Below are 20,726 nucleotides of genomic sequence, written 5' to 3'. Positions count from 1 at the left end.
GCATCCAACTACCAGCTCATACACTGCTATTTGGTCATCTATCTCAATGTTCGTCTGGTACATGGGCTTCTTGCCTTTTCGAACATAGTTTCCACGTTTTCAAGCTGCCTCCTCTTCATGCCCCACCTGTGCTCCATTCATACTCTCATTCTGCTCCATCATGTTCTCCTCAACAGTGGGCTGCTCCTCTCGGGTTCCCTGCTACTCTAATAATTGACCCGCCTAGCCTGATTCCACAAAATGAAGACAACCTCCTTTCCCAACTACCAGCCACACCTTTGGGCCTGTCTCATCCTTCACAAACCACCGTTTTCTTCTATAACAGATGAGTTTGCCCAAAAATCCCCCTTCACTGTTCGGCCGCCCCAAGTGCAATCTTCTTGTTACAATGTATCATTCATGGAATTGCAACGAAAAAAAATTCAACATACGTAGGTCTGTATCACATTTAGTACGTGCTTCAATGTAACATAGTATCAAAGCCAGGTTGCATCATTCCAAAAAAAAACAGATCCAGGTTGCAGGTTGAAATCCCAAAAGCAACACACTGCATGCTTGTGCCATAAAGAGGCCAGTGGCAAGTGATGTAGAGGAGTGTTGAAGAACAATATCCTGCTTAAAGATCAAAAGTAGCGTCCTTGCTACCAGCTTTAACTTTAAGCACAGTTGGTAAGTAATAGAATCAAACAGAAAGGAAAAGGAACAACCTCTACTTCAATCTAGATCCTCTGTCTAAAGACTGGGGATATTAAACTGGTCAAAGCTGGCCCATCTCTCTCCAAATAACCTTTAGTCAAAAAATAGACACTCATTGAGTATTCTCCTTAATTAGTTTGAGCTGCTTTAGAATTAATATCATATAGCCTCCAGTGGTTATTCTGCTTTTGACTGTTCTAGTGAATCTCCTCCCAAAACAGATATGGACAACTTAGAAAACGTAGCCCATTTACAACAGTTAAGAAAAGATATGAAAAAAACTTTGATCAACAAAGAGAAAGTTTCCAGCCAATGCAGATAAGAAGATATACAGAGATGCTTAATCTAATAGGCGCAAAAGAGACAAGTAATGCCAGAAGGCATTGGCCACAACAAACCTGTAATGAAATCCATAGTAATATGATCCACATGAAGCAACAATAATGAAAGACATTCGACACATGATGAGATTGTGGGGATTGAAAAGAAATCAGGTTATGACAGTCGGAGATTGTAAATATTTCAGGAGACTGTTGATTCTAGCCAAGACTTAGAGGCAATGAAGGAGAGACAGTTAAATACAAGCTGCGTCAGGAGTGGCAACCTAATCAGAACAACCAAAGCACATGGTGACTGGAAGCAAATATCTTGAATGAGGGAAACATTCATGTGGGGCATTTACTTAATAGAGTATTTCTCAGTATACATTCAGAATGAGGCAGGCCATGCATGATTAATGATTCATCATAACTCCACATTTGGATATTATTCCTTCTTTGGAGGTGATCTGGTCTTTACGAAAGTAATAAACTGAAGGTTATAATACACAGAGCAGTGGCAACTAACTTCAGATAAATAGACATGGAAATTCGTCTTGGTTAAAAGTTTACCTCAAATCAAAAGAGGATGATCAAATTTTGCCATTATTTTAGAAGATCATGAGAGGATTAAAAATTTGCTAAAATCGACATATTAAATAAAAATAATAAAAAAATAGAGAAGATAAGTTATTTTTACCAACCTCTTCAAGTATGTGAACATGAGTGAAGTGACGGCCATAAGATGTGTAGCGCGTTCCATGAAGAAAAGGTGCAAGATAAACTCCAAATTTTGTCTGGTCATTTAAATGAAAGAACCATGAGTATATGATTCACCACGCGAAATAATTGAACATCCGTGTAAGGAATGATGTATTAAACATCACACATGTCAGCCAAAGACATTACTCGACCCAATCTAACCGCCTCGTATAAGCAATACTTGTACAGACACTAAACCTCTCTGTACCAGAGCTTCATAAAGACGATAATTGATGGCCAAATATGTATCCATCCTGAGAAGATCTTGGAAGGGTAGAGAGAGAGAAAAAGATCGAAGACAAAACAAATGTCAACAAGCCTAGATTGGCACCTATGCTCCGTTTTAAAGGATATGCCGTCCAGTGCAATGATAACTTCCAGTCAACCCTCTTCAAAGAAAGGCTACAAATATTTTAAGGGACTTCAAATAATACAGTCAAACACCAGAGTGGAGTTTGACTTGACCCTGTCCTCTCTCTGAAACACAGGCGACCAAATCTCAGGGTTCCAAAGGAACACTCACTCTACTAATCTGAATAGGCCACAAGAAGTGGACCACATAATTTATGCCAACATGAAGATTCGTACACTCATTTCACTTTTCCGAAGGGTAAATCTCAAAATACCCAAACTAAACTATTTAAAGAAATATTGCATTAGCTGAAAGGAACCCTGTTTGACAGCATTATTTGGTAAAAATATTCCATGATGGTACATCTCAAAATTTAAAATACCTAGCGAAGGCTGTATCATTAGTATCAGAGCCACTTTTGGGAAGAGATAAAGGAGGAGTGAAAGTGATTATTTAGGAGTAGCGACTGAAAGATAATGATCGGGTGAGCAAGATTACAGAAATATCATCAGCGAAATTTGATCCAATCAAGAGTTTAGAGATCTGCCTTCTGAAGAGGGAGGTGCAATTAGGAGCAGAGAGCTGTACAAGAACTGCTGTATTAAAGCGTTTTATTAGTCTCAATTATCCACTCCCTTTTATTTTATTCGGCCCCACTCTTGTTCATCTTTGTTCTAGACCAAAGCAAAATGGCAGGTGGTGCCTTACACTAATCATTTTGTTGCTTCGCATGGGAAAAAATGTGGTGAACGAGGACAAGTGTTGAAATAGTTCTCAAATGAGGCATCATCAGATTTTACATAAGAAAATTAAAATATCAAACCTTCCAACGAAGTAATAATTTGAGGACGTCAGGTCCACACACAGCTTTTGCATCCTCAATACTGCAACCATTTTCAAGTCTCCGCAATGCAGCTCGAACAGCCTTTGGTACAATTACACGGAAAGAAAAAGGGAACTATAAGTGCTGAAAAACATGTCGAGAGGGTAGTTACTTGTACCTGTAAGTAATATTAATACCTCTATTGCACCTTCCACCTTTCCTTGTGTTATCCTTTTGTCAAATGGCATTAAATTAGTAGTTGCAGATTTCAGCGGCATATGCGGTGCATTTTCCACCAAATGCATAATTCTGCACGATGAACTCATATTTCAAACTATCTCCTCAAGAATATGAGGAAGAAAGAAACTCCTCACTCAAAGGTAAAAGTGAGAAAAACATTTGGAATGCTAGAACAGAATAGTTCCTGTATTTTCAATTCATGTGTTGGTTGTCAAAGATTTAAGGTAAATGATAGAAAACATATACCTCTTTTTGGCATCGATCTTCGCATTCTCAACTTTGCTTGATTTCTCATAAGAAAGAGGAACAATTGGGGTAAAGTTATTCTCAGAATCAATGGAACTCAAGTTCTTAGTGATTTCAGTGAGACCAGCATTCACATCATTAGAAGGAATGACTCTCTCTTGCACAAAATCACCCTTTGGATGCCCATCGACAGAAGTACGCAAGACTGGAGGTATTGACTTGTTGTAATCCGCATGACCAAGGCCGTTAGAACTTTGATCTTTAACTTGCCGATTGCCTGAATCTTTATTAACTTTCTTCGCCAACTTATTGTCAACTTTGTCCTGGGACCCGTTATATTTTCTCTTCTGAAAAGGCTTCACATGGCTTGCATTCAAAATGTGTTTGACCTTTTCCTTGGCCGCATCAGGAAATTTAATATGGTCTCGTGATGGGGTGCAAAGACTCTCATCAATTTCGTGTCTCCTGATAAATAGATAAAAAGGACATTAGAAATGAAAAATAAAAACAGAATCTAAGGACGTTGACATCAAAATTCACCAGCAGTAAATTAGAATTCGATTTGGGATTAGACCATCCCAAGCCCTTTGCTTAATTCCTTCTTCAGGAAGGTCTTGAAGAGAAATATCCCTGCACATGGACAAAATCGGCGCAAATGATTTTTTTTAAAAAGCAAATGACATAGTTTGAAGGGGAATAAGGAGCATCAGAGACTGAAAATAACAGAACACCTTGGCAAACATTTTCTGTGGTAAGATAATGGGCAGCGCCTACACATCGCAAACTGCAACTCCTTGACATTTTTATTTTCCACTTGGTTGCACACTGAACATTTATGTGCCGAACAAATAAATGGTTCCCCACAAGCAATTTTTATCTCCAGATCAGCTGCTTGCTCTTTGTTTTCAGGGAAAAGAAGATTTGCTGCACAGCGAGGATGATAGTAATGGCCACAAGAAGCCGATATGCAGCGAAAAACCTAGTTCAAAGAAAATATCCAATCTTCATAAAAGTAGGTTAAGTAAAATAGGAAAAATGACAATAAATCTTGATAAAAGATAAAATAGAACACACTGTAGAACAAAAGGAAAATCAAGTACAGACTAGGCAAGAAAACTGCAGTAAAGAAGGCAAGCATATGTCATCTTTCTTTGTTTACTTTTTTTTTTTTTGAAAAATATAGAAGATCACCCAACTTGGTGACCCTCCGTACACATGGACGTGGACGGGTCTAGGCCAAAAAGCATAATCCCATCCTTCCGCCCCTATCCACCACCTCATCCAGGACCAAACCAACAAAAAACCAGTCTCTTTACATCATTTTTTGCCCTTTCCACCGACATTGGCCCCCCCTTGAAAACAACATCGTTGCGGTGAGACCATATCGCCCAAAGCACTGCGAATCTCAGCCCCCCCTCCTTGTCAGTCCCCTGCTTGCACCGCGGCAGTGTGGCCCATAGCTGCGAGCTCGACATAACCTCTGCCAGCCCCTGGCTATCCCATAGCGCCCGAGCAAGCCGACAATGGAAGAACAGATGCTCGCACTCCTCTTCCTCTTCCATACACACAAGGCATAATGAGGATTCAGCCGGAAAGAACCTTCGCCGTCTCACACGGGTCATTGTCCGCTTCCTGGCGTGCAACCATACAAACACCCTAACCTTTAGGGGAATCTTTTGCCTCCAGATTGCGCGACATGCCCTTAAGATGATTGGGTCCTCATATGGTGTGGTCTCAAAATCTGGTAAACACCTCGGCTGAAGAACGGACCCCATGCCCATACCCACCCATCTGTCGTCCCCTCCATTGGCCTCCAGTTGCTCAGAGTTTGCTGAAGGCTTAAGAAATCCTCCACCCGTTGACTAGATAAGATGGTCGCAAAAGTTGGACACCACACTCCATCCCAACACTCTTCCACCAAGGCATGCCGGTGACGGGCAAGGGAATAAAGGCAAGGGAACAGATCACAGAGTCGTCCATGCGACGACCAAGTGTCCGTCCAAAACCTGAAGCCGGCGCCATTCCCCAATTGGGCCTGGGAAAACTCCTTGACCACTGGCCATACCTTCCTCAGCCCTCTCCAAAAAGCCGACTCCCCTCTCACATTACGCATCAACTTCTCCCAATCCAAATTGGATCCGTATCTGTCCCTCACCACCTCCTTTATCAAGTCATCCTCCGGTCCCACGATCCGTCTAACCTATTTCATCAATAATGCCACATTTAGTGTATTTAGGTCAGGCACCCCAAGTCCCCCCTGTTTAGTTGACGTGCAGATGTCATTCCATGAAACCAGCGCCATGACACGTCCTTCCCCCGCATTTGCCCCCTTCCAAAAAAATCTCCGCATGATCCCGCTCAGGCGTTTCTCAACACCCACCGGGATTTTAAACACGGATAGATAAAAAGTTGGAATTGCTGATAATACCGATCACAGCAGCACTATTCTCCCCCCTCGCGACAAGACTCTTTGCTTCCACCCCTCCAATCGTCTCTCCACCTTCTCCACCACTGGTTGCCAGTCTGCTTATTGTAGGCTATCAACAGATAGGGGTAGCCCCAGGTATCTCATTGGCAGTGAACCCACTGGCGTTTCAAGCGCACTGGCACACTGGGTCTCCCCCTCCGTCGTGAGGCCGAAACCCAGAAATTCTGATTTTCCTCTGTTGATGTGCAGTCCCGAACAATCTGCGAACACCCGCAAGAGTGCCGCCAAATTCTTGGCCTCCTCTACCGATCTCTTGATGAAGAACAGTGTATCATCGGCATACTGTAACAAAGGGATGCCCAATGGCCGGCTCAGCGTCTGAAAACCTCTAATACAACCCCTTCCACATACCAAAGAAGTACTTATAGCTAGTACATCAACTGCCAAAAAAAAAGCATCGGCGCTAGTGGACACCCTTGTCTGAGTCCTCTCTGCGGTCTGATCCACCCCCCTTCTAGGCGTCTATTTACCAACACGGCAAACGACTGAGACGTCACGCATCACTTCACCCATTTGATTCCTTCCTCCGGGAACCCCCTCCTTCGTAACGCTACCCATAAGAACCGCCAATCCAAAAAATCATATGCCTTCGCAAAATCAACCTTCCACATGAACCCCTTGGTCCCATTCTTCTTCCACGAAGCAATAATCTCCCCTGCTAGGACTGCGCAGTCAACAAGCTGTTTCCCCGGAACAAAAGCAGACTGGAACGGCCCAACCAAGTCCCCAAGTACACCTTGTAATTGATTAGCCAGTACCTTTGCCACAATAAGATATATGGAGTTGGATAACGATATGGGCCAGTAATCGCCTACATTCTCTGCTCCTTGCCGCTTAGGTAGTAAGAATAAGAAGGATTTGTTTATCCTTTCCATATTAGCTTGAGGGTTTCTGAGCTCCCCCAATGTGGCGAACACATCATCTTTAACCTCACTCCAGAACTCCTTGTAGAAAAACACCGGTATGCCATCCGGTCCTGGGGCTACTTCGCCATTCAGCCCTGCCATAGCTGCTCGAACCTCCTCCATATCAAAAGGCCGCACCAGACCATCTCTCTGCACTTGCGTTAACTGAGACGCCCCTTGTCCCGTCCACCGCCAACTGTTCCGACCCCCCCGCCGTGACATCAAACGAAAGTGCTCCGCCATTGCTCGACCTACTGCCTGTGTCCCTGTAACCCTTTACAATCCGACCTGCACTGATAATATCTGATTCACTCTACGTCGGCCATTTGCTGCAAGGTGGAAAAACCTCGTGTTTGCATCCCCCTCCTTTAGCCATAGCTGCCGGGATCTTTGTCTCCAATCCATTTCCTCCTTCCTATCCTCTTCTGCCACCACACATCACTTCTTTCGCTCCTGAATCTCCACACCCATTAATGTCCGACCGTCCTCCAACTCATCCAGTTCTCTAATTCTTGTGAGGGCCTCGACTTTCAATTTACATCTCGCCTCCCTTATCCTCCTATAGCTTTTCAAGTGATCTCTCAGCCCATCAATGCGAGATGCCAATCTGCTCGCCCCTGGCTCCTGCTCTGAATGTATCTGCCATATGTCCTTTACCTCCTCTTTGAAACCCCCTTCTCGTAACCATGACTTGTCAAATTTCAAGTATGTGGTCCACCCATGGCCTTCATGGGACTGCCACATGATTGGTGTATAGTCCGATATAGGTCTAGGCAGGGCTCTTACATCTGCCCCCGGGAACCTCTCCATCAACTCCACGGAGCATAAGAATCTATCCAGCCGGGACTTATAAGCCGCTCTCCCCGAACTCCTCCATGTGAAACAACAGTCACTTGGCCCCATCTCCTGCAACCCTGCTTCCGCCAAAAGAGCCCAGAACTCCTCTGACCCTTGGTCTCGTCCCCCCCCCTCCATTAGGCCTATCATCTGCCCTCAAGGTCACATTAAAATCCCCCCCAATCAACAATGGCATCCCTCAAAATTTTTCCACAAGTTCCGCCAGCTCCAACCATAGCCCCTCCCTCAGACTGACATTCACAGGTCCATAAACTGAAGCTATAGCCATCCTCAAACCATCATTTCGTGTCAACCTTACTGCCTCCGTGAATTGGCCATGCCATGCCTCCTTTAAGACCGCCTCGTTCCAAGCAACCAGCACCCGATCGCCCGATTGCATTCACCGACACGAACACCTCCAGCTGACTTCCTCCAACCCCAAGCCAGTCCCCTGCTCCACACTCCTCCAACAGCATCTCCTGCAAGCACACCACCGTGGCACCCCACTCCCTTAAGTATTTGCCCACAATCCCTATCCTCTTGGCATCCCGGAGCCCCCGCACATTCCATGATATGCATTTCATGGAGACCGACACAGACCCCTTCTGTCCTTTTGAGTCTCCGCGAAGCCTCCGAGCACACCCACAATTCTGTCACGTGTCGCATTGGCGACCTCGGTCACCACCACCTCCCTCTCCGGCTCTAGTGTCTCCTCTATCACACTCTCCTCCATTGCCCTGCTTCTCAAATTATTTGCTTTCCTCTCCATCCTGTCTCGCCTTGTCTTTCCCACTCTTACTGCCATCCATTCTCGGGGTAACTGCATCCTCCCACCTTTCCCAACCTCCAGCCATATCTTCTCTCCGTCGACATTCTTGATAAAGATCTGCTGCCGCTCATAACCAATGCTCCGACCCAGTAAATCACCCCTTAATAGCCGTCTCCCTCTTGGCAATCGCATTATGCCCTTTCTCCTGGCCCCTTTCTGGTCACTCGCTCCTGAACTCTGGATCTTCATCCTGCCATCACTTGCATTATCACTTACATTCACATCCTCCGATACTAGCGAGCTCTCCGCTACATTATTCCCCTCTGCCATCACCTTCCTGCTTCCTGCCTCCCTCTCTTCCACCTCCCCTTTGCCATCCTTTACATCCGGAAACATCTCCCCTTCCCTTTCAGACAGCCTCTTTTGCCTCACGCCTCCGGCTGCCCCATTCCCAGAATCCTGACCTCCCATATCAGATGGGGCTGGTGGTTGACGCTCCAGTACTCTAACATTGTATGTGCCGTTTCGACCCTTCAACGATACCCGCACCGACACCACCGCATCCTCCTTCACTGCCACATCCAACACCGCCAAATCTGGATCACCCGACTCTAGGCCTGATGAGACGACCCCTCGCAGCCGCCCGAAAGATCGGACCAGTGCCTCCATATTCCGGGTGGAATGATATGCAGCTGGTACTCCCCTGACGTCATTAATAGCCGGCCTCGATGCTCTATCCTCGACCTTCCCTGTCCAGATGATGCGCTGCCAAGTGAGTCTTGCTTCCCCAATCACCTGCCTCCACCCACACACTGCTATGCATTCAGCCACCGGAACTTTTCGGATCAATATCTCTCCCGTCTCCAATTTCTTTACTTCGCCCCCTTCATCTCCGGGAATTTCCTCACCAATGCCCCTCGTACTTCCTCCTCTCTCACTTCACCGGCTTCAATCTTCCCAACAATGCACGCGGCCTGGGTAAGGCTCACCTGCCTCACAATCAATAATTTGTTTGTCTTTTTATGATCCGAGGCCACTTCTGGGCATTGCACTTGTCGATGTCCCACCCTCCGACATCGCCTGAAAATGAGCGAACTCCGGCAATCACGTGCATGATGCCCCCACCCCAAACACCTGAAACAATTAGACCCCTTCTCTCGACCCCTGCCCAACACCGTCTCACTCCTCCTTCGCCACGGCTGTCCACGCCCGTTGCCATCCTCCGCCCATCCTGGCTGCCTTCCCCCACGCTTTCTCACCTCCGTCCACCCCTTCTCTTGCCCCGGTATGTCTGTCACGCCCTGCTCAGTACCTCCTCCAAAGGTCCTCTCCCGACATCTTTCTCTGTTTACTGTTTCTTTCATTTTGTTCCTCCATTGTTTCACTATGTTTGTACTCTGAAGGTCATTATTCTAACCTGATCAGAATAAAAAATCCTTGTCGAATTTGTGAGACTCTCTTTTTGTCTTTAGTTTGGAAACTGGATGGTAGGCCCCCTCACATGGGGAAAATCAATGCTAGTTTCACCAGCTTCATCCCACTGCGGTGAGTCCATAAAAATGTGAACTTATGATACCATTGCCAATTGTATCTAAGGGCAAATAAGTTGTTTGACACAATAGGGGTACTTTTCATCATTTGTTCTTTCTTATGTAGTTACTCTATAATAGGAAGGGCAAGGCAGACAAGAAGTATTATCAGGAATTATCCCTCCTGTCTTCATCTATCCAAGCAACATCCATTATGCCCGAGTCTCTTCCCTCAGCCATGTACATCCTGCCAGGTCTTCTACATTCCTCCAGCCCATGTCCATCTCAGCACTCTCTCCCATGATATCATTACAGAATTTTTTCCCTCTTTTCCCGTTCTTACCCTGACAATAATACCGGATTCTTAGCAAATCACCATACAAGAATAAGCCATAAGGGGGCCGAAAGCCAGAAACAAAAAAGAATTATAAAGCGTGGGAAATCTCTTGGCGAATTATTTCTAGATTATTGGAGGAGAGGGAGCTACAACTTCTTAAATGGAGTGGATGCCAAAACCCATGAGACAGCATGCAACCTTTCTCAGGAGCTCTGGACCATCAAACATGACGTTTAAATATCAAGGTGGGCACACAAACGAGCATGTTAGACTCTCAGAGGAAGTCGAAGGCCGGGTGCGGGCTGAACCGTGCAGAAGGAGGATATTGAACATCAGCCCAATGTCGTCCGGAGGTTGGATATTTGCTACAAGAGTCTAAAACAAGGGCATCATGCTTGGGAATGCCAGAGTCCTGTAATCTGCAAGAAATGCAGGAAGGCGGGGCTTCGGCAGGCATATTGCCAATATAGAAAAAGAGAGATTACTGACACAGGTCCCCATAGCGAACAGGGGGAATCGAGGGACGACCCGCAGATATGAGGAAGGCCCAGAGAGCAAGCTCGATTTGGAGGCTCAAGATAGTATCCTCAGGAGAATTCCTGAAAAGGACCCCAAATTTCGAGAGGTGAGATAGGGTCTCTGGTAGAAGTGTCTGAGCCTGAAAAACGGTTCTTTATCCGTGGAGCCTCATTGGTGACCTACATCATGGTCAAATGGCTGGAAGTAGAAAGTCAGTGATCACGTGGAGCTGCAATGGAGGCACGTACTCCCGAAGGACAGAGCACCAAAAGGGCCATGCGCTACAACCACAGTGGAGGCTCGAGATAACCCAATGGGTTACAGGATCAGGCTGGCGTTGGAGGCTATGGTCAAGCCACTCTTCATGGTCCGACGCATCCTCTCAACCAGACTTATATCCAGGAACCCAAATAGCGTGATAGTGGAAGCAGAGTGTTTCAAGGGGCCCTTAATACCCCCTATGATCAGACTGTGGGGCCAAGAGGAGATTTTTGAGGTCAGGATGTCTACTCGCATGCCATGACCACCACCAACAAGAGGAATGAGAAAGGAAGAGGCTGAAGCAAGTAAAGAAGCGGATGCATAACAATTGACGTTTCAGTACCGGAAAAATATTCTTCAAAAAATATATTGGAGGAATGCATGGACAGCATGAGGCATCTTAAGTGAGACATTGCCTCGTCTGTATACGCTCGCACATAATCAAAATGCCCTAGTTTGGGACTGTTGGAATGGAGCGTGGACACAGATCATACAGGGTGGCTTATCCGACCACCGGGCGTCTGAACTAATCTAATGAAGACTGAAAGACTGAGAGCGCGATGGTTGGGTATAGACAAATGCCCCCCTCTCAGTCCAAATGGCCTACACAAGGATCGGGAGGGCTGAAAGGAAGACAGGTCGCTGATCATATGGTGACTAAGAGTCTGGCTGAAGTTGAGGATCTTTGGCCAGCCGCAAGCACGAAGAAGACTTATGACCAGAGGCTCTCACAAAAGGCTATACTCGGAGACATCGTCACAATGCGTGCTATGATCTAATGGGGAATAAGACTGCAATCCTCTCTTCTTTGAGTGCTCATTTGCTCGCATGATTTGGGCCAGCCAGGTATTATCAAGTGACATCTGAAGAGACTTTATAGAACTCAGTCCAGAATTGCAGAGGCAGAGGAAATGAAGAATGTGGCCAACCCTTGGCAATGTTGTGGGCCATCTTGTTGCATCGAAACGAGGTGCAGTTCAAGGGAAGAATCGCTTCTACATATGGAGCCATACACGAAGAGGAGGGTTTAAAGGTGACATGGCTCCAGCAGGCAACAGTCAAAGAGGGAGGGTTTGAATATGATCGGAGTGATGGTGAAGAGACAGTAAGGACCAAATGGGGGGTTCACCAATTCATCAGGTGTTCACCCCTTTTGTATTTCAAAAAAAAAAGTTATGAATTTGATTAACATGGGCATATTGATTGGCGGTCTGATATCTATTATGCAATAAACATAAATAAAAGACTAAGGACTACAAATTGGAACTATTGTGTCTAACATTATCAATAAGGGGAAAATTAATCTGTAACATTGGTCAAACCTCAGCATTTGAGGCATCCGAATCCCCCAGTTTTCCGCATGCAAAACACTGGTGTGTCTTCAGCGAACAGTTTGGACAAAAAAAGCTCGGCATTTCCTGTGTATTGAAATAAAATCAAGTTAATTGGATAAAATGAAGCACAAAAATTGGAAGACAGCGAAGGGGACATGTCGAGACCTACATCTACAAATGCCCTAGTGTACCCTAAAGTCATACAGCCTGAATCAAGATCTGCTGCATCTGGTGTAGCATGAAAGGATCTAAGGCACTTTCCCTCACAACTGCAAGAGAGAAACGCTGATTACTGATTACAATGTTATAAAAAGGAAACATCAAGCTCAGCAAATATGATAAAGAAACATAGATATTGAGCACAAACAATACCTTTTAAAAAAGTGAATTAGATAAAAAATGTCATGCAAATAAAAGAAAGGCCTGCAGCCAAATGATTACATCTTCATAATTACTGAGAGGCCTAGAGTTATACCTACACTAAATCACAGTTCCATAACCCTCTAGGTCTTGAGTATTTACTAATATATTCCTTGATGTGCATATGTATCAAGTCTTCATAACTAGAATAAGCAATTTCAAGATGTCAGATAAAATTGGGAGATTAGCCACAACTGGTTGAACAGTGGAGGACAGTGGTAGCAGGAGTTTCTCATGGTCACCCGTGGGGGTTTACTATGCTGCGCAACTATGTGCGGTGTAATGCAGCGCAGTATGGGAAGGTGACTGGGAAGGGACGACAGTGGACAGCAATTGGGAAGGGGCAATTGCGACGGCAGATAGCAATAGGCAACAGTGGACAGAGATAGGTGAGAAGGGAATCTGTGGCAAGGTAATCTCTCTCTAACCTCATCCGCACAGTTGTCGTGAAAGGCAATATTGCCATTGATCTGATCAACCGATAGCAACCAGGATAAGATGAATGGCGGCAGCTGCCATCGAAAAGAAAGGAAGGAAGGCATGCGACTGCAATCACTAACCACCCAGAGGTTTACGTAAAGAGCCCTAAAGCTCTACTCATACATGGCCGACCCCTCCCCTGTCTATTTACACCATGAGGGAACCATGACGCTATGAGGCCCTTGACCTCATGGGCATGTCCGTAGAAACCTTGCTCCCCCTAAATACCACCTCTTACAATGTAGCCATATGATCCAAGGCATTGCCATCACTCGGCCCCCATCTTCCCTCCTAATAGGGCCGCTTCTTCATATGAACTTCCAGAATGCCTCCTCTGATGTCGCATTCACTGCCAACTGTGCTTGGGTGTCCTAAATCAAGCGGGCAAAGGGGCACTCACAGAATAAGTGACTGCAGTCTTCGTCACCTCTGCTTCATTGACAGCATGCTACCAATAGAAGAGCCATACAAAAACCTATACTTTTGTTAAGGATTGATGCACTAACCATGGGCCTAAGGCCATGTAACTGTAATAGAATCATTAGGGTATTAATGGAACTGCTAACTCCCCTTAGAATGCTGCTAATGGACCCCTGGAAGGCCCATTAGCAGCCCAGTAATGGTCCACTAAGGGCCCATTACAATCCCACTAAGGGCCCATTAAGGGCCCATTAGTGAAGGCCCACTAAGGGCGGGAATATCAGGCCCACTAAGGGCCTGATATGTTCTGGGCCTGTCCTGGACAGGCCCAGAGTCCAACGGCTAGTTTTTACTAGCCGTTGGACCCTCCAACGGTTACTTTTTCAAATAAGACAGTTACTTGTTAAACAAGTAACCTCTCTTTTGAATTTGAAAGGGCCTAGTGCCCTGGATTTTTTGTGTATAAAAGGGGAACTCTTGGCAGTAATAGACCATCTTTTGTGCCCCAACTCTGGTGTTCATCTCTCTCTCTCTAATTTCTCTCTCTAGCTTTCTCTCTCCTCGGATTGCTCCGTTTCACACCTTTAACAGAATCTTTGTCCGTCAAATGGCGCGACATGCCTGGGTAGTTGATTGGTCCTCATTTCCCTGAAGGATCCTGGCATAGGACTTTTGAGCTGAAAAGGGAGTGCTGGTCCAAACTGATTTGCCTTGTTCTCTGGGTCTTAGGTGACATTGATTCAAGGTTTGTTGCATGCCCAAGAACTCTGTCACCCTCTAGTCTGATACGGCACTGTCCACCCACAGATTCCACCTGTTGTCTCATCCCTTTCTGACTATGCCATCAACACATTTGGCAAGTATAAAGAGCCGAGGGAACACCTCCTACAAAGGGTCGCCTGATGGCCATTGATTCATCCAAACGAAATAGGGAGCTGTATCCTAGTCGAAACTTGGGGGAAAATCTGTCTAAAGCCTTGCCAGAATGTTGACATCCCTCTACCTAGGGCCGCCTCCTCATCTCAGTTTAATCCCTAACCATAAGCACAGAATTTGGATGATTAAGTCCTCCAGAGGGTGCATAAACCTTGTCACCCACTTTGTTAATAATGTCTCATTCATGTTTTGTAGATGTAGGATGCCTGAGCCTCCTAGTTTATGATGTTTGCAGACGATATCTTATGCTTCCAGTGCCAGCCCTGAATTTTGGTTGAGCTTGACGTCTTTCCACAAGAAACAATGCACTAAGACTTCGAGTCTCTGACCAATTCCCATTGGCATCTTGAATACTCAAAGTTGGAAGATGGGAATTGATGACAATATTGACCTTAATAGCCACGATCGACCACCTCTGGATAGTACCTTGGCATGCCATCCTTCCAGCCGACACTTTACCTTCTCTACCAACAGCCGGCAGTCAACGTTAGTCATCCTCCCTCTGGTCAATGGCAGGTCTAAGTACCTCATAGGGAGACTTCCAAGCGATGTACCAAGTGCCTTTGCGCATTGCATCTCCTCCTCTTGCGAAAGGCCAATACTCATTAATGCTGACCTAGCCTAATTGACTTGTAAGGAAGAGAAGTCTGTGAATAAGTCACGTAAGGTGGACAAGTATTTCACCTCTTCCACAGATCCGTCTATAAAAAAGGTGTTGTCGTCTGCATAGTGCAGTAGCAGAGTACCCTCTGGATAGCTTGTTGTCTGGTATCCCTTCGAGATAACTAAGGAACATTCTAGATCAGTGCACATGGAGAGTGCATCTAAAGTTAGGGCGAAAAATAGAGGAGCGAGCAGGCATCCTTACCTTACCCCCCCCTTCACAATTGTACACGCCCACCTTCTGGCCTTCCGTGCACCAACACTAAAGAGTGTTGGTGCCCATGCGATGTAATGCATCTCTTCACCTACACAATCCACTCCTTTGGGAAACCCCTCTTCTTCATTAATGCCACAGGAAGCCTGTCTAGTGTGTCTTATGCCTAAGTGAAGTCAATCTTCCACATAAAACCCTAGGTTCCATGACTTTTCCATGAAGCTAAGATCTCTTCCGCCACAATGGCACTATTGACCAACAAGCGACCCAATATAAATGTTAACTCTCCCTGATCTAACCCTAGGTTGAGGAGGGAGGAACAGAACCAACAGGAAGAACCAGGAAACACAAAAGCAGAAAAAAGACCTCATTTCTTCCCGTATACCCTTTATGTAATGGGTACACAAATAGGTCTCATAAATCAAGAATTATGGGCCTGTAATGGGTAAGTTACAAAGAAAGAGAAAACAATACAGACAAAAGTGGTAGTAGACGAGCACTCTTTAGTTCACAATAAACAGTGATTGGGAAGGTCCTACGAGCTCCCCGATCACTCAACCTGTTCGCCAATACCTTATTGATAATTAGGTAAATGGAGTCTAACAGCGAAATTGGTCCGAAATCCTCAATTCTATTAGCGCCTTGTATATTTGGTGGGAGAAATATGTATGCCCTGTTAATTCTCTCTATACTTCTGGTCACGTGGTGAAACTCTTCAAGTGTGGTCATGCCTCACCAACTCCCAAAACTCTTTGTAGACCACTGACAAACCATCCAGGCATGGCACCCCTAGGCCATTGAGTCCTTTAATTGCCTCCTTGACCTTTTCCTCTGAGAAAGGACAGATCAACTCTGCTTTGTGAGCCAGATCCAATGTGTGAGCTCCCCTACTGTACCACACCCACTGATTACATCTTCATTTCTTATAAAAGGAGCAAAAAAGTTCTGCAACGGCACATCGCGACGATTGTGACCCAACATGCTATTGGACTCTGACCTTCAGGTTTCACAATGTTGTTTATCTGCCGCCTCCTGTTTGCTGCTAGATGGAAGAATCTTGTGTTCTCATCTCCTTGTAGCCATAGTAGTCTAGACCTTTGTCTCCAGTCCATATTGCCCTTCTAGTCTTCCTCTAAGAACATACCCCTCCACTTCCTTCACTCCCTTGGTTCTTCTTCTCCCAAGTGTCATGTATCCTCCAAGTCATCGAGCTGTTTGATCCTGTTCAAGGGGCCTCTTCTGGTCTGTTTTCTGTTCTCATGCGTGTGTTTGCAGACCTCCACGAGGTGATGCCACAGCCGGTGGATTCTGGCAGCTAGAGTTTCCGTATCAGATCTGGGTCGGGTTTGTGCCAACCACTTTTTCTCTACCTCATCCTTGATGCCAGCCTACTGTAGCCATGACCTGTCTAGCTTGAAGTAGATGAGAAATCTGACAGCCTTTTTTCCAGCCCATACAATCGAGGCGTAGTCTGACATTGGGCATGAGTGATCTCACATCCGCTAAATGGTACCACTCTGCCAGCTCTATTTTGAACACAAAAATTGGTTCAATCACATCCGGTGAGGACCTTGACATTCTGTCGTGCCCCATTGTGCTTCTCCATGTATAAATGCAGTCGGTTGGCCCCATTCCATAGAGTGATGACTCTGAAATGAAAGCCCATAAATTGTTCTAGTCACGGCTCTCTTTCCAGAGTTTTTTGGTCGATTCCTCGTTACTATCATCACATTAAAGTCACCTCCCATCAGTGTTGGGCACCCTTGGAATGTGCCTGCTGGATCAGCTAGCTTTCTCCATAGATCACTTCCCCACATTACGTTTGCTGGAGAAGCGCATCATGGAGCGTCAAAAAGAGTAACAAAGAGGGAGGTACTGCCGAGAAGGACATCATAGATCTGCACATATATACCTACGCGGTCATACATAATGAAGTTGCTCTTACATTTTCGTCCTTGATCTTTCCAAGCAGAGCTACAGAAAAGACAAGTTAACAGAAGGCTTTTTTCTGCCAAGTACCATCAAATCAATAGGAGGATTGATTTCATCTTGTTTCGCAAACAAATTAGCTTTTATGAAAGTTGATGGGTCTCAAATTACCCTCAGAAGAGCCGTACCACCAAACCTGGTTCTAATAAAACCATGAGAGATTACATACTCGGACTTAAAATACCCTCAAAGAAATAGACATGCAAAAAAAAATTATGAGCAGATAAAATTCATGGAAAAAGTACATTATGACAATCTGGAAACCACAACAGCAAGACTTACCACAGAAGTTCACCACCATCATCGCAGAAAGCACAAACAGAGTCGAAACATTCATCTTTATCATCGCTCCCATCATCCTCAGAAGATCCATCAGTGTCGTAATCATTTATAAATTCTAATTTCTCCATCTTCTAATAAATAGGGAAGTGTACGAAAATCAATTTAGATTACCATTTGCGAGATGAAAAGGAGTTCAGAACATGGAGGAGAAAAATGTCCAAACCTCGTCAGAGTTACATAATTTAGGCAAGTCCTTCAGATAATTGCACAGCAACTGTTCACAGATAAAATTAAGATGTCATTTATAAACAATAGCCAAAACGTGATATATACATAATTGAATAGTTTATAAAAAATAAAATCAAAGTGTTCAATGCTTTCAAAAGTAAAAAAGTGAAACATGGATACTTCAAAGGTACCATTGAGGACTCCAATGAGCTTGTGTTTATTAAATAGCCTATTCTCAAGCGACAGGTATAATTTATTGTTTTGGCAGAACATGAAAATGTATTTTTTGCACACATTGAATTAATCAGTTAAGGATACATTAAAGAACGCAGAGCTAATTTCAAAGGCACATAAAATGAAAATTTTCGTCCGATCTACCATATCTTGGCACAGTTAATGGATCTAACCTACGTGCCTCTAAATATAGGTATCTGATGAGTTAAAGCTTTGAATAATATTCTATATTTTCCTTGACTTAATTAAAACATTATCATTACTTCACGTACATAACCGTACTAAATATTTTTCAAAAAAGAGAAAAAATAACTGTACTGGAATGAACAGTTTTTGAAGAACCTGACGTGAATCTGACAAAAACTTGAAACATCCAAGAAGAATGGAGCAAAGATAAAGTGTAGAGAAGTGAAGATCCCAGATAATTCTAAAATTAGGCAGGGAACCAAAAGATGTGTTAAGAGATAGCTTGGGACCCCTCAGGTAAATTTCCACCTAGAATGGCCCTGGAAGGATAGCGACAGAAACCAATGACGACAGGCCCAGATTGGCATCGGGTTCCCTCTGGGGGATCTACCAGCCATGTCAGGACAGGTTCTTTACTATCCTCTCTTGAGGAGGCACACGTTTTTAAGAGAACTACCACGGGAAAATGCAATAAATACCCCTGATAAATCCAGGTTTGAAAAGCAGACACCCACCGATGATCATTCTGATGAACACTAGTAGCAACGACAAAAACAAACAGCTCACCTGTGAGCTAGATAACTTCTCGTCCCTTTTGGCCATCATCTTCATTAGTGTTAGATGGTTTAAAAGATCAGACTTGGTAGCCTTAATTTCAAAATGCCTGAGCATAAAGATAGGTCCAAAATGAGCACATTAAGAGTAAGCAAAATAAATAAAGACAATCAAACTTTTAATAGACCATACCCAAAATTAGCTCGCACATGGTCCCACAGAGATTTGTCCGACGAGTTGGGACTTTTTCTCAGGTAAACGAGGCACTGTAAGGTGACCAGTACGCCTCGGACTATAGGTTCGTATGCTCTACGTGGTTTCTCGAGTTTGTACCACACTTGATCCTTTGAGAAGACCCAAACTTTTGGACGGGTACCCTTGATGTCGAACCTCCAAGCCACAACCTGCCTATAGATCTTCTGGAGGCCATTATCCACAGAACCTTTTAAGTACACGGGTATCTTAGGAACATTCGACCGTCCATTCTCCGGCCATTGTATAGGCAACAAAGAGAAGCATATGGGTTCATCTACTTCGTTCCCAAGCTGATATTCATTCACAATTTCTGACACAAGGTTATCAGAAGGCTCCGATAGTAAACTCGCTTTCATCTTCTTCCCTACTCCCACCCCCCCACAAGAGACACAACAAAAGAGGTTTCGCCTGTTGAACACAAGACCAGATTAGTCAAGAAACAACCATAATCCCCCCTTTAATCCAAACAGTCGCAGATGAAAGAACTGCACGGCGAGCTACCTGTAGACTATCCTTCAAGGAACGGGACAAGTCAAAAAGCCACCAAGAAACTATAACTAATGCAGAAAATAGAGAAGACAAGAAAATAAGAGCTTTCTCCAAAGGCAAGTTCAACAAGAAGCGAAAAGAATGATCCTTGAAACAATAAGATGACAGACAGCTTTACAAACCCCAAGAAGAACGATCACAACGTCAGGGGGCAAGCATTATCCCGTCGAAGAAACTTTGACTACACCCGGAGCAAAGCACTCCAAAAAAAAAAAAAAATGCTTACTCGTAAGAACAGTTCAACAAGAATCGCAAAAAAGAAAAGAAAAAGCCGATCGTTGCTACCACAAGATTACAGACGGTCGATCAAACCCCAGGAAGAACGACCACAACGTTAAATGCGAAACATTAACCCGTCTGAGTCGTCAAATATCCTTGAGGCGACCATTTTTAGTATCGGAACCTTCGTTGATCATGGAAAACACAGAGGCTTAACCCTAAACGAAAACAACGATAGAGAATATAGCTGCAAAGCGGCATGATTTCCTTCCATACATGTTTCAAAAAAAAAAAGATTTCCTTGCATATGCCTTCGAACAGACCTTTGTGCAATCAACGTTCACCGAGAAGGCCCATCGTGTTCTCGCTTCTTGTCAGATTTTGATCGAGGAAGATCGTCGAAACTGGAGAGACTGACAACAACCGCGACAGAATTAAGCGCGAAACGTCGCGCGGTAAGAATTTAAAGAGTTACCGACGTGGTCTGTGGATTTTACCTGAGAACTCTGTACGCAGCGCTTTGCACCCGCACATCGTGGGTGCTGGCTAGTGTCCCAAATTACTACATAGTTCTAAGAGAAATGTAGTAAAAATTTGAGATCGTTCTAATATTTTGCATCACTATTACGAAGCGCTTTGCACCCGCACGTCGTGGGTGCTGGCTAGTGTCCAAAATTACAA

The 20,726-nt window shown here is 44.7% G+C and overlaps 1 protein-coding gene across 1 annotated transcript in view; it reads right to left on the bottom strand.

Moving 5' to 3' along the window:
• LOC144704466 (protein ENHANCED DOWNY MILDEW 2-like) overlaps positions 1–19,646 on the bottom strand; it is a 61,291-nt gene extending 41,645 nt beyond the window's left edge. The window contains exons 1-12 of the mRNA XM_078576908.1: positions 19,215–19,646; positions 19,035–19,131; positions 18,043–18,093; positions 17,820–17,950; positions 12,585–12,684; positions 12,404–12,499; positions 4,168–4,415; positions 3,977–4,066; positions 3,437–3,901; positions 3,148–3,259; positions 2,951–3,052; positions 1,718–1,810 (exon numbers count right to left, since the gene is read on the bottom strand). Coding sequence (XP_078433034.1) covers positions 1,718–1,810; positions 2,951–3,052; positions 3,148–3,259; positions 3,437–3,901; positions 3,977–4,066; positions 4,168–4,415; positions 12,404–12,499; positions 12,585–12,684; positions 17,820–17,950; positions 18,043–18,093; positions 19,035–19,131; positions 19,215–19,633 — 2,004 coding nt within the window. The 5' untranslated portion in view covers positions 19,634–19,646. The remainder of the gene's footprint in view (positions 1–1,717; positions 1,811–2,950; positions 3,053–3,147; positions 3,260–3,436; positions 3,902–3,976; positions 4,067–4,167; positions 4,416–12,403; positions 12,500–12,584; positions 12,685–17,819; positions 17,951–18,042; positions 18,094–19,034; positions 19,132–19,214) is intronic.
• Positions 19,647–20,726: the final 1,080 nt, after the last annotated feature.

The sequence above is a fragment of the Wolffia australiana genome, chromosome 1, assembly GCF_029677425.1.
Source record: "Wolffia australiana isolate 7733 chromosome 1, ASM2967742v1".
Taxonomy (NCBI): domain Eukaryota; kingdom Viridiplantae; phylum Streptophyta; class Magnoliopsida; order Alismatales; family Araceae; genus Wolffia; species Wolffia australiana.
The sequence above is the reverse complement of the archived record's forward strand: the minus strand, read 5'-3'. Positions and strand labels throughout refer to the sequence as shown.